At 36.4% G+C, this 12744-nt stretch overlaps 1 protein-coding gene across 2 annotated transcripts in view; it reads left to right on the top strand.

The window, feature by feature from the left end:
* The window catches only part of MNAT1 (MNAT1 component of CDK activating kinase), a 213429-nt gene extending 201900 nt beyond the window's left edge, over positions 1–11529 (top strand). The window contains exon 9 of one of the 2 annotated variants that reach the window (XR_013827259.1): positions 11114–11190. Coding sequence is in view for 1 of the 2 variants with exons in the window: in XM_079914279.1 (XP_079770405.1) it covers positions 11114–11234 (121 nt within the window). In the remaining variant the exon portion in view is untranslated. Of the gene's footprint in view, positions 1–11113 lie in introns of both variants that reach the window. The other variant, XM_079914279.1, reaches the window with a different exon arrangement.
* Positions 11530–12744: the final 1215 nt, after the last annotated feature.

Raw genomic sequence — 12744 nt, 5'->3', positions numbered from 1 at the left:
GCCATTGGTTGTTTGTGTCTTCTGACTCGTTTTATAAGTGAGGTTCATTTCTTCTTCTTCTTCTTTTTTTAACTATGAACCCTTTTTAGTGGGAGTTGCTTTCCCATGAGCCTTGGATTGTGAAGGCATGCTGATGTACAGATTCATGTTTGCTTCTGCCAAGGTCCTATTGGCTTCACTGAATCTGGAACAATTGCTATTCTTAATTTCCTGGTGGGGGAGTAGGCTTGGGTATTATGATTTCTTATGTTTTCTTTTCTACCAATGCCCCTAGACTTTCTTGTGACTGTCCCACGCCAGTGAACAAAATTTTCCTACAAGTTGTTTTACAAATGGGATGGACAGCATTTTGTAGCTCCAGGTTATATGCAGGGAGCCAAGCCTAATTCCAGCTTCCCACCTCTGACAGGGCTGCAGCCTGTCTTCTGTCCCTATATGGGTGTCGAATCACTGGTACCAATCACTTCCCTGAACTTCGGCCTCCGCTCATGCTCTGACTTTGCGTTCCTCTATAATTTCTGGCACTTGAGAGTTTTCTTGCTTTTAAACTTAGTTATTTTATTTTATTTTATTTTATTGTTACAGTATATATAACAATTCTGTGTTGCATAGGGAAGCTTCTCATGTTTCTGTTCAGAATTGAGGGGTTGACATTTGAACCATGGCTTTGGAAGACAGGCAATGATGAGGTCATTCCAAGATAATGAAACAGCCTAAACAAAGGTATGGAGTGAGTAGTGATGAGGCTTTCATAGGGAATAACTGGAAACCTCACGGTTGACTTTGACTTAAGTTCAGGGTATGTGGAGATGATTAATGGGAAATGTGTTTGGAAAGGTAGGTTGGAATCAAGTGCAGTAGTCCTTGAGTGGTAGGCTAAGGAATTTTGACTTCATTCTACACACAGCAGGGAGCCTATGAACGTCTGTTTGTGTGAGAGCGATGCAGAGCTTTGCCCTAGGAAGAGTAATTTGGTAACCATGAATAGGTTGGAATGGAGAGACCATACTGGAAATAGGGAGCTCAGTTAAGAGACTATTAGCAGTAGTCCAGAAGGAGGTAATAAGGAGCTGAAATAAGGTAATAATATTGGCAATGAAGATGATGTGAGAGGTAAATAGATGTTTGTAGAGAGATACTGTGATGTAGATTTCTCATTGGTATGCAGGGGAAAGAGGATTCCAAAATGACCTTAAGAGTACATTGAAACTATTAAGAGAAATAAGAGACACAGAGGGGTAGGTTTGTAAAGGAAGATGAGTTCAGTTATGAAAATATTAAATTTATAGTGCAAGTGAGACAGTCAAGCACAAAGGGCCACCCAAACAGAAAGAAGGGTAAAAGGGCAAAGGATAGCGTTATAGGGTTTAGTAGAACAGAGGTAGTGAATGAAGGTGGTGGTGAATGAATCCATTTCAGAGATGGAGTCAAGAATTGGAGAAGAGGAAGTAAGCCGAAAAGAAAACTAGTAAATTAGGAAGCAGGTGGAAGAAGAGAAATTTGGGGAATCATGTGTCAAAGCAGTTAGGAGTATGGTCCAAATTATAGGCATTTTTATGGAAGCCATAGGCTAAGAGCATTTCACAGCTGGAGGCTGTCTCCAGATGTAGAGAGAGTGGAAGATGTTGAGGAGGACAAGGACAGAGAAAGGGTCAGTTCATAGGAGTGGGAGTTAAAACACAGAATATGAAGAATAAGAGGAAGATAAGGTAGTGAGAGTGGAAATAATGTAGAAATTTAACTTTTTTTTTGCCGTACGCGGGCCTCTCACTGTTGTGGCCTCTCCCGTTACGGAGCACAGGCTCCGGACGCACAGGCTCAGCGGCCATGGCTCACGGGCCTAGCTGCTCCGCGGCATGTGGGATCTTCCCGGACCGGGGCATGAACCCATGTCCCCTGCATCGGCAGGCGGACTCTCAACCACTGCACCACCAGGGAAGCCCGCAATTTAACTTTTGAAATAAAATATACTAAGGTGTGCATAGGATTTATGAAGTATAGATCTGCACATATATATTTGTGAATATATAAATGTATTATATATGTTGTATATGTATGTGTGTAAAGTTTTCCCACTTTTAACATGTAGGTATTGGGATACTCTGTTACCCTGTGATAAAAGATTAACAAGCAGTACTCTAATTTGTCTAATTAAAAAAAACAAAAATGAAACCTTCACTTGGATCTTCATAATTGGGGTATAATGAAAGGGGGAAGAGAGAGGGCAACATTATTGTTGGAATAGATGTGGGAGTAGATGAAGGTCACAGAGTTGGAAAGGAGAAGTACATACTAATTAGTAAAAGGTAAATGACTTTGGAAATTTGGGCTATGAAAAGCCTATTCCTTATGAAAGCATACCTTGTGTTAATAGTGTCAAAGAGAATATGTACAGGGAGATCAGCTTGGTGCTTTGTGACCACCTAGAGGGGTGGGATTGGGAGGGAGACACAAGAGGGAGGAGATATGGGGATATATGTATATGTATACCTGATTCACTTTGTTTTAAAGCAGAAACTAACACACCATTGTAAAGCAATTATACTCTGATAAAGATGTTTAAAAAAGAGAGAGAGAGAACATGTAGTTTGGACAGGGACACTATGCTTATTTTTACTTATTTTTTATTTAATCTTCTAAAAAATAGTATGAGGTATCATTATCTCCCTTTTACAGAAAAAAAAACTGAAGTTTGAAAAATAAAAGAACTTTCTAAATCATAATGTTAGTAATTGTCCAAGGAGGGATTCAAACCCAAATGTATCTGTTTCTAAAATCTTTGTCCTTTCTACTAAACCAATATGTCTTTATATATTTATGTGGTACAGGGACAAAGGGGGAAATGGTACAGGGGAGAAGACTGGGGTGGTGTATATTTAATTTAGAGTCTGTAGTCACTAGGAGACCATGCCAAGGGGGAGAATTTTCCTTCTTCAACCTTAACAGGGTGCTTACCCAACTACCATTGGATGGAGAGAGGAATTGAATTTGGTTTCTCCATCTAGGCTCTTAGCCTTATTACTAGCCCCAGAGAGCTCAGTATGTTTCATGCTAATAAAGAAATAGAAATTTGCAGCATTATCATAGGAAAAAATTCCAGATTATCAGGGCTTTGGCTGAGGCTTCATTGACCACTTAACTGATTTCATCCATCACTTTGTTTTTGCTGCTTTAGTAGATCAGCTTTTTGACCACTGATCAGTACTTAGGCCTGCTGTTTAGATGTGTAATCTTCAAAGGGTTCTTTGCTGATAAATCTGATTTTACTAACTTTTCTCATCTTAAATTAGTTATTGACTTTGCGTGGAAACCAGGAGGGAGTCTACTAAAACAGTAGAAAGAACAATATGAATGTAACATGTTTTAGTATTATCTATACTTTAAGATGAATTATTATAATTAACATGAATTATTACAAATGGAATCAAAGTAGCTATAAGTAGTAATATTTGGTGAAATCAAGGTCAGCTAGGAATGGTTCAGTGTTTCCAAGCAGATTGTTGACTGGATTAATGGCAGCTGTGGTTGTGACTATATTTTGTGCACTACTCTTTTTTTAATGAAATATTTCATACATAGAAAATATATAGTATGTACTTTATAAAGAGTAATAATAAAACAGTTACTAAATTGTTTCCATTCTCATTGCTTCTCCCTCCTCTACTCCTTCAAGTCCTGTATTTTGAATTCTACTTATTAACGTATGAGGTGGAGCATAACCAATGCTGTTGAAACTACCTGTGTGCATTTCTCTTACCCCTACTGTGGTTCCACCTAACATCAGAGATTCACTCACCCTGAATATGGTGATTATCATTTCCTTGCTTTTCTTTACAGTTTGATCATATATCTTGCATGTTTAGAACTTTATATAAATGGACCATGCTCTGCATATTTTCTGTAACTTGTTTGTAGTTTTGGTTTTCTCAGCATTGTTTGTGAGATTCCCTAATGTTAATACATGCATGCATGTAGCTGTAGCTCCTTTGTTTTTACTGCTGTATAATATTCTACTGTATAAGTAATAATAATTTGTCCATTCTCCTGTCAATGGACACTTGGGTTGTTTCTTTTGTTCTTTTGCTGTAAGAAACACTACTGCTATAAGTATTGGGTTGGCCAAAAAGTTCATTCAGGTTTTTCCATAACATGTTATGGAAAACCCGAACGAACTTTTTGGCCACCCAATACTAGGAATAGGCCCCTTGGAGCCCCTCGATGGAGAAATCTAATAGGTTTTCTGTCCCTGTCTGCTATTATTACCACCCTAAAATTACAAGAACAGGAGAGGCACAAGTAGCAGGTTCTAACTCTTTTCCAAGTGGCTCATGCCTCCCTTGCATCTACCTCCTGTGCAAGTCCAGGGGAAGAGAGTGTATGAGATATTGGCAGGGGACGGCAGCATTTACCATACCTGAATACACCCTTCACTCTAAAATAGCTTAACTTATGTGTTAGGATTGTCCCGAGAAACAGAACCATTAGGAGAAATAGAGGAAGGGAGGGAAGGAAGGGGAGAGATGGAGGAAAGGAGGGATGGGAGGAAGGGAGGGAAGGGAGGAAGGGAGGGAGGGAGGGAGGGAGGAAGGCAAGGAAGGAAGGAAGGAAGGAAATTAAAAGGTATTGGCTCACACAGTTATGGAGGCTGAAAAGTCCCATGATCTGCTATCTATAAGCTGGAGAGCTGGGAAAACCAGTGGTGCATTTCAAAGGCCTGAGACAGAACCAACGGTGTAGATGCTAGTCCAAGTCCAGATGCCAGTCTGGAGCACCAAGGACAAGAGAAGATCAGTGTTCCAGCTTAAAGAGTCAGGCAAAGTGAATTAAACTTTCTTCCACCTTTTTGTTAATCTCAGGTTCTCAACAGATTAGATAATAGCCACCCACACTGGGGAAGGCCATCTGCTTTACTTAGTTCATCAATTCAAATGCTAATCTCTTCCAGAAACACCCTCACAGACACTCAGATACACACACAGAGTAATGATAAACCAGATATCTGGGTGTCCTGTGGCTTATTCAATATAATTTTATGTTGATGCATAAAATTAACCACCACAGCTTCTTTTGTCATACGATTATACGTTGTAGTTCTCTAGGTCTCTGCCTTAGTCCTTTCTCTCTTCTCATTCTGTCTCCTCTCCCTAAATATTAAGCATCTACTCTTATGGTTTCAGATACCATCTAAATACTGATAACTCCCAAATTACGTTCATTCCATAATTTTATTCTTAGCACTTGGTGCATATATCCAGCTACCATTCTGCATCTCAACTCATGTATTCTTATATAAGCGCTTCAGACTCAAGTCCAAAATTAAATTCATGATCTTTCCCTTTTCTCTTGTCCCACCCCAATTTGCTTCTCCTCCTCCAGTTTTCCATTGTCTCTGTGAGGGCATCTTTTCTGTTATACCTGACTAGGTAGCTGGAAGTTGAGCTTGACAATACTTCCTCCTTCCCTTCCCCTTCCCCCATATTCCGTTGGTCCTTAAATATCTCTTGAACTAGTACTTTATTTCCACTGCCACCACCCTAATCCAGGAACCATTGTCTCAAGCCTGGAATAGAGAAACATTCTCATATGGAGTCTCTATAATCAACTTCTGCTTCTCTAATCCACTGTGCAGCCAAACTAGCCTATTTGAATTACCAGGTTCCTGACAAATTTTTAGTTGCTTCCCATTGCCCTTTGAATAAAATTTGCAGTTCTTAACATTCCTATAAGGCCTTCTTTTGGATACTTTCTGCCTGTATCACTAGCCTCATCCTGAGCTGGAGTGACCTTTTCCCTGTATTCTCAGTATGCGCTGTTTCCTCATCCTTTGGATCTAAGCTTAACTGTCATTTCCTTAGGAAGGCCTTTTCTAAACTTGTTCACATTGGTTTCCCTTTTTATCCACAGCCATAGAACCCTGACTTTCTCTTTCATGATATTTATTAACATCTTTTTTTTTTTTTCCCTACTGAATTACAAGTTCCATGAGAGCATGGAGTCTTTTCTGTCTGTTTTATTCTGAGAGTTGCTTCAATACCTGGCAAATAGTAGACACTGAGTAATTTTTTTTTTTATTTTTTGAAATGAATGAGCTGCATACATATGAATGTTTGCATTTTACCTGTCCCACACTTGGGGAAAAATTACTCATTCTTCCTTTATAAAGATGTGATGAAACTTCCGGCATACATCTGTTACTAGCATGGAATTCATAGTAAAACATTACATTAGACAAACCAGAATGGGCTATGTCGTCTATGTGTTCAGTAATTCACACTCAAATCAAGAAAGTATTCCTTTCACTATGTAGTTACATTAACTTTCAGTAATAGCTGTCTTGACCTAAAATTCCTGGTGTGTTCTTTGATAGTAATAAATTGTACAGTTTGCTTCAGTTATAATTCAGAAAGACTTATCTGAGCAATCTGTAATTATCTCTTACTTTGGAGCAATGTGGCTTTTAATTTGCAAATCTGAGCTTTGTTGTTCAGGTGGTCTAAATGTCTGGAATAATTGGTCATTTGATTACCAATTATGTTAGTGTAAGTCTGAAATCAGCTTTAATAAGTAGTTTATTCAAGTTGCTGGCTAGATAATAAAGTGAAGAGTAGCATCATGACTGTTTGTGGAATTCGTTATATTTTTGGTTGGAGTTCATGAAGCCATGTATTTTTATGACCAAACTGCCCTCAGAATTATGGACAGTAATTCTGACTTGTAGCGCTTTCCTCATTTATGTTAGAATATATGGTTATCAATTTCTCTATGTAGACAGCTTATCTGTTTTTCTGACATTGTGATTGGATTAGGACACCTGAGCACTAACCTCAGTTTTTTAGAATGCTTCTGCATTTTAGTGATAATTGTCTGAGCACATCATTGCTCTGACTGTTTTTAAATCTTGAGATAGACTTCAGGTTGTTAAGGGAAATCTTTTATAGCTTTGGCTGAATTTCTTACAAGAGCTCTTGGTCTTGACAGCTGAGATGTGTTAGCTGATCTCTCTTAATGGTACTTAGATTTGAATTTTGCAGGCTGGGAGGCAGAACTACTTGGAACTGGTCTTTTCAACGCATGATGGCTTTAAATGCAGACTTTAAAAAATGGGCCACCTTGTAAAAAGAAAGTCTTAGTCTCTAGAGTTCATTCCCTTTCTTAGTTTGAACCAGTCCAACTTTACAACTCAGTGGAGTTAAAAAGTTGGACTTTTTTTAATTTTTAAACTCTCCATAGGGCCTGGTAATTTGAGGTGGAGGAAACTAATATGAACTTCACATTTTCATTTCAGTTTAAATTCTGAGATTCTTTGATTCTCTGGAGCCAAAAGCATTTCAAGGGTTTTCATGAGGAGGTTATGACTGGAGGGGAAGAGTGCTGCCTCTTGGTTCTGAGTGACAACCCCTGCCCTCTGCCCCTAGCTGAGAACTCAAAGAATTGTTACATAGCACTAAAATGAGCTGAGTCCAAAACTTCAGCCATATGGTCAATATAGGGCTTTTAAAGGAAGGGAAATAGTAAAAGAGTAATTTCAGAGGAACTCTCTTGTGTTAAAGAACTGAGAAAATGAAGTCTTTCTGAAGCTAAGTGTAAATTATACCACCTTCTTTGGGAGCAAAAGCTGCTAAATGTAACAGAAGAAAATGACAGTGTAGGAAATCAAAGTTCAGGAACAGGCTTTCAAGTGTGGTTTTCTTATGCTTAATCCTTTACTCCCCTCTCAGGATCCATTCCCTCCTTTTCCTCCTCCTTCTCCAAAGTCTGCTTGAAAGAGATTTTGATGGGTAATGGCAAAGGAAGGCACCTTTAGACGTAGTATAAATTAGGGCATAAGATGCTCTTTGTACAGGAATTATCTTAGACATGCTTTTGAAAACATACTTTTTTTTTTAGCCTTATTTAAGAAAATAATCAAAGGTATGATTTTTAAATCTTTGAGTTTAGTCTGCTTTCAGTAAAAATAAGGTATAGGTACCAAAATAAGCAAACCTCTTTTTTTTCTTTCCTGGTTTCTGCTTGTAAGATTTACAGGTATTTAAAATAAACCCATGAAAAACAGAAATACTGTCCTGGGATTGGCTAAATAGTCAGAGCAATTACCTCCAGGCTCCAAAATCCAACTGAGCTTGACTTTTGGAAATAAATTTGGCTAAGACTTCTTCCTTATTCTGTTGTATAAAGGTGTACATGAAATGATACTGACCTCTGCCAGAAACCCCAGGAATCCTATTCAGTGATGTACTTGTAATGGTCATGAAAGAATTAAATCAACACAGATGTGGATTAATGTGAAAAAGTAGGCAAAACACTAAATTCTCATTGTGTGGTTTCAGTGTTGCAGATCCTTCAAAATACTTTGGTATACCACAATAATTAAAGGGTTTAAGAACGTTAAGATACTTAGAAAATAAAAGCCCACAGTTGAATAACAAGAATGACCTGTTTTATTTTTTAAAATTGAAATTAATGTAGATTGCCATGGTGAAAATAGGTTGAAATATTTAATAATAACGTTTTGTGCAGCCCTAGAGATCAAAAACAGTAATGTAAATAAGCAGGTCTTTAAAGAATCATACTTACAAATATGTTTAATGTAAGTGATTGCTAGAAGGGAAATGCATTTTTTTCAATGCTATGCAAAGAAATTTTAATGGACTTGATGTTGGCAGTGAGAATCTACAAATTAGCATTAATAACTCAAATTTTAAAATATTTGCTCATTGCTCTAGATTATGACTGTATTCAAGAAATACTGTTTTCAAACACTAATGAATCATTTTAAATAAACTTTTAAAAACACATTTATGACATCAATAAGTATGACTGTTTATTACATTTTACCTATAAAAAGTTGAACTGTTTTATATACTCTTTATGGAAACAGTGCACAGTCATAAATTAAAAGATGCAACTGTTTTGGATATTTTACTGGTGGTCCTGTGTTTTCCTGCCAGCAGTGCAGCTGTTTCAGGTTTCTCAGGATAACATATAAAAAGTTGTATGTACACTACAAGTTTATGCTTGAATTGCCAAGCCAGAGATGGTATGACTCAACTTTCCCAGAAGCAAGTTATACCAAAATGTGATGAATTAAAACAGCTAGTTGCACAGTGGTTTGTATTCAGTTATGAAAACCAGTTCTCATTTATGATAGTTGGCTTTGTAAGGTTGATGCATTCTACTGTGGTACTTGAATTTTGCCATGAGTAAAGAGCCATTGGAGCTAAGACTGTGCTTTTGAGGGTCTGAGGAAAGAGAAAAGGGTGATACAACGCTATCTGGGGTGTGGATAAAACTTAGCTGGAAACTTGTGTCAGGAATGGAACATTTTCATTTTCAAGATACCTGTAAAAATATTACTCACTTATTTGTGTGATAGTTACTGAATTCTCAATGAAGAGAAATTGATTTTATGCTGTTCCAGGTTAATTTTTACTTTCTGAGGTGATTTAACACTTACCTCATTTCTCATGCATCATAGTCTTAACAGTGGACATTTTATTTTATCCTGGGAGGTAATAAGCAGACACCTTTATGGCCATGTATTAGGTTTGGTGAATCTCTATTTAAATCCTGTGATACCCAAGGTTTTATTAAGAGTTTGACAACAACTGTTTAATAACAGTAGTCTCCAAAGTGAGATGCATCCCACCAGGATATGTAAGATGGGGTGTAGGGAGAAAATATTAGAACTTTTATTTAAACATTTTAGTTTCATCCCTTAAATGTTTCAAATTATATATTATATATATTTTATAATATACTTACTATATTAATATATTATGTGTATATACTATATAATAGTATATAATATATAAATATATAATTTATGAACAAGTATACAAGTTTTAGAGCTGCACGCTCAAATATTTTTACTGCTATAAATATACTATCAAAAAAGTTTGGAGATTGTTGCTCAATAAATATTCATTTCCTTTCTCCTTTCACTTTCCCCTTTCACCCTTGGCAGAGAAGCAAAGAATTAACACCTTGATTTGTGGCAGCGTGAATAAATTATAGCCAATTGCAGGAGCTTATGCTGTGTCTTACTTTGACCACTTTTTCTATTTGGCCTCTTGTATTGCCATATATTTTTTAATCACACAAGCTTATTAAACATGGATACAAATGAAAAACAGACTTGTTATTATGTTAGAAATAATAAGTTGCTCATGCATCAAGACTTTGACACACAGGAAGTCTGAATGAATGAATAGAAAAGTTTCCAAGTTATTAAAATGTTCTGGTACCTGATTTATTCATTTGCTATACCTGTAATTCTGAGGTGGATGAAGCTCCTTTACTTCCTGAGGCCTGAAGAAACAATGTGGTTTCTTAAACTAGGCATTAAAGCAAAGCTGGACATACTTGTTTTCTGACAGTGCTGGTAGTCATGCTAAGAAGTTGTCCCTCTTTGGCCAGGATTATCCCATTTTTTAGGGCTGTTTGTGTACCTTTATCAAGGTAGAAAGTTTTAATTGCTAAGTAACATGTGTGTAATTGAAGAATAATAGTGTCTGTTACAGCCTTTTGAGATTGACTCAAAAGACTCTTCTGTATTTACTAATTGGGACATTCTTTTGAACCCAGGCTCAGTTTTGGATGTAATTTTCTAAGGTTTCCTTTCCTGTAAGGAGGGAGACAATATATTTTTGTAATATTGAAGTAATTTTGAAGTAACTAGTCTGTTCTCTCCCCTTTATCACTTGTTTATGTATTTTCTTCAGAACATATTTATGTAAAATTTTAGTAATACAATAGTATTATGATGTGCATTTATTTATTAAGAGTATGCCAGGAAGGAGAGCAGCAGTTAGGTACCCGAACAAGAGCCAGCAAAATAGATTAGTTCTGAAAATTGGGAATAGGGAACATTTTAAAAACAAGTATTATTTCTGAAACCTCCTTCAGAGCTGTTTTTAGATCTTAATGTAATTCGCTTTATAATTTAGAGTTGGTATGTTTCCTTTTAAAAGGAAATAATGCATTTATAAAGTCTGAACATTTCAGCCTTAGAATTCTTCTTTAACATTTGAATCAGTTTTACTATTGCTTTTTAAAGTGTTACCAATTTATATGTGCTTTCTATATCAATGGTACACTTTTTGTTTTGTTTTAGGTATTTAAACCATGTCAGAGCTGCCTCTCCACAGGACCTTGCTGGAGGCTATACTTCTTCTCTGGCTTGTCACAGAGCACTACAGGATGCATTCAGTGGGCTTTTCTGGCAGCCCAGTTAACCTTTATTTCTCCTCTATAAGATTTGGACCCTGGAGCCGAACCAGGGAGCTAGCAAAAGTAAAGCATACTTGTAAAATTATAGCCATGTGCAGCTGTACAGCAACAGTATTACCACTAGCAGCTGTGTTAAAGTATTTATAGAGAGCAAATTTCAGAACTAAGCTGAGTAATACAGTGGATAAATATTTGTGAAGAAATTTATTTTTTACTTATATTTTTCTGAGAGGGATTGAAGCTGTTAAGACTCATCCAATGGAAGCTATGAATAATTCACCTGTGTATGTTTGAGGTTGATAGACTTGTAAAATCTTTTAAAAAATAAAGCTAGACTTTATACTGTTTTGTGGTTTTTCTCTTATTACAGTGTTTTACTTGAACACACATTAAAAATGCCATTTTGAATACGACACTTAGTGTTAATATCCAAGTCTGTTATTTCTTCTCATAAAATGTTCCATTTTTTCCCCAATGTCTTCTTAATACTAGTCCAGACAAGTGGATATATTTCCTTCTACCAACAGGTTGTGGCAAGTAAAACTTGACCTGTGATAATGTCAGTCTCTCAACATTAAGGACTCAGTGTCTGTTTTGAGCAGTGGAAAGTGAGACGAACCTTGATCAATGTGTTATAGTTCCCAGCTGTGAGCCTCGCTTAGGCTAAACCAGAGTACTAACCTGCTTTCATGACAAATTCAAAGAAGTAAGTTAACAAAATTTAATACTTAAAAGGCACCTTTCACCTCAATGTGAGCTCATTTTATGATGAAACCTTCGAGACTGGAATGAATATATTTTAAATGAAATTTCCCTATGAGTAAATTGCACACTCTGGTACAGTTTCTGTTGAAACTTCAAAGGCTTTTAGTATACCCAGAATGTTGCTTAAAGAGTTTGGATGTGGATAGGATATATATTTGTAGCATCTCAACCTTGTATGAGTCTGTTACCTAGACAACTGGGTATGGGACATCGTTTCTCAAGGGAATTAAGGGATTTTTTATTAAATCTCCATTACAACGGTTGTTAGAGTGGAAAGTTATGTGAAACAAGATTTGTGGGTTATATTAGGGTAGAATATCTATATGCAACAGCTCCATCTTATTTGACTAAGTAGGTATTAATTTCAGGAGTACATCTTCATCTTTATAACACTTCTAACTATCTTTGATAATTGAGAAAACCAAGGCATTGAATAATTGAGTAGGCCAAGATCATATACACAAGTTAGTAAAAGCCAAAATTAGAACAAAAGTTTTTTATCCAAGTCTTAATTCTATAACTCTACTAGTCTGCATCCTATTTCTTATATCTATTAGTTTTCCCCAATAGAGGACTAGCATTTTAAGTACAATACATAAATCTGTTCAAAGAATAGTGAGAACGTTGGACTTGTGGTTAGAGATTTTCTGTACTCAGCTGCCAAAGTAAGGTATCCAGTCTTTAAAAAAGAAACACTATTATTTATTCTCAGTACCTTGTATGATGTATTTAAATGGAAGGAACTAATTA

Source organism: Stenella coeruleoalba, assembly GCF_951394435.1.
Source record: "Stenella coeruleoalba genome assembly, chromosome: 2".
Lineage (NCBI taxonomy): Eukaryota > Metazoa > Chordata > Mammalia > Artiodactyla > Delphinidae > Stenella > Stenella coeruleoalba.
This window is presented reverse-complemented; position numbering and strand designations above follow the sequence as displayed.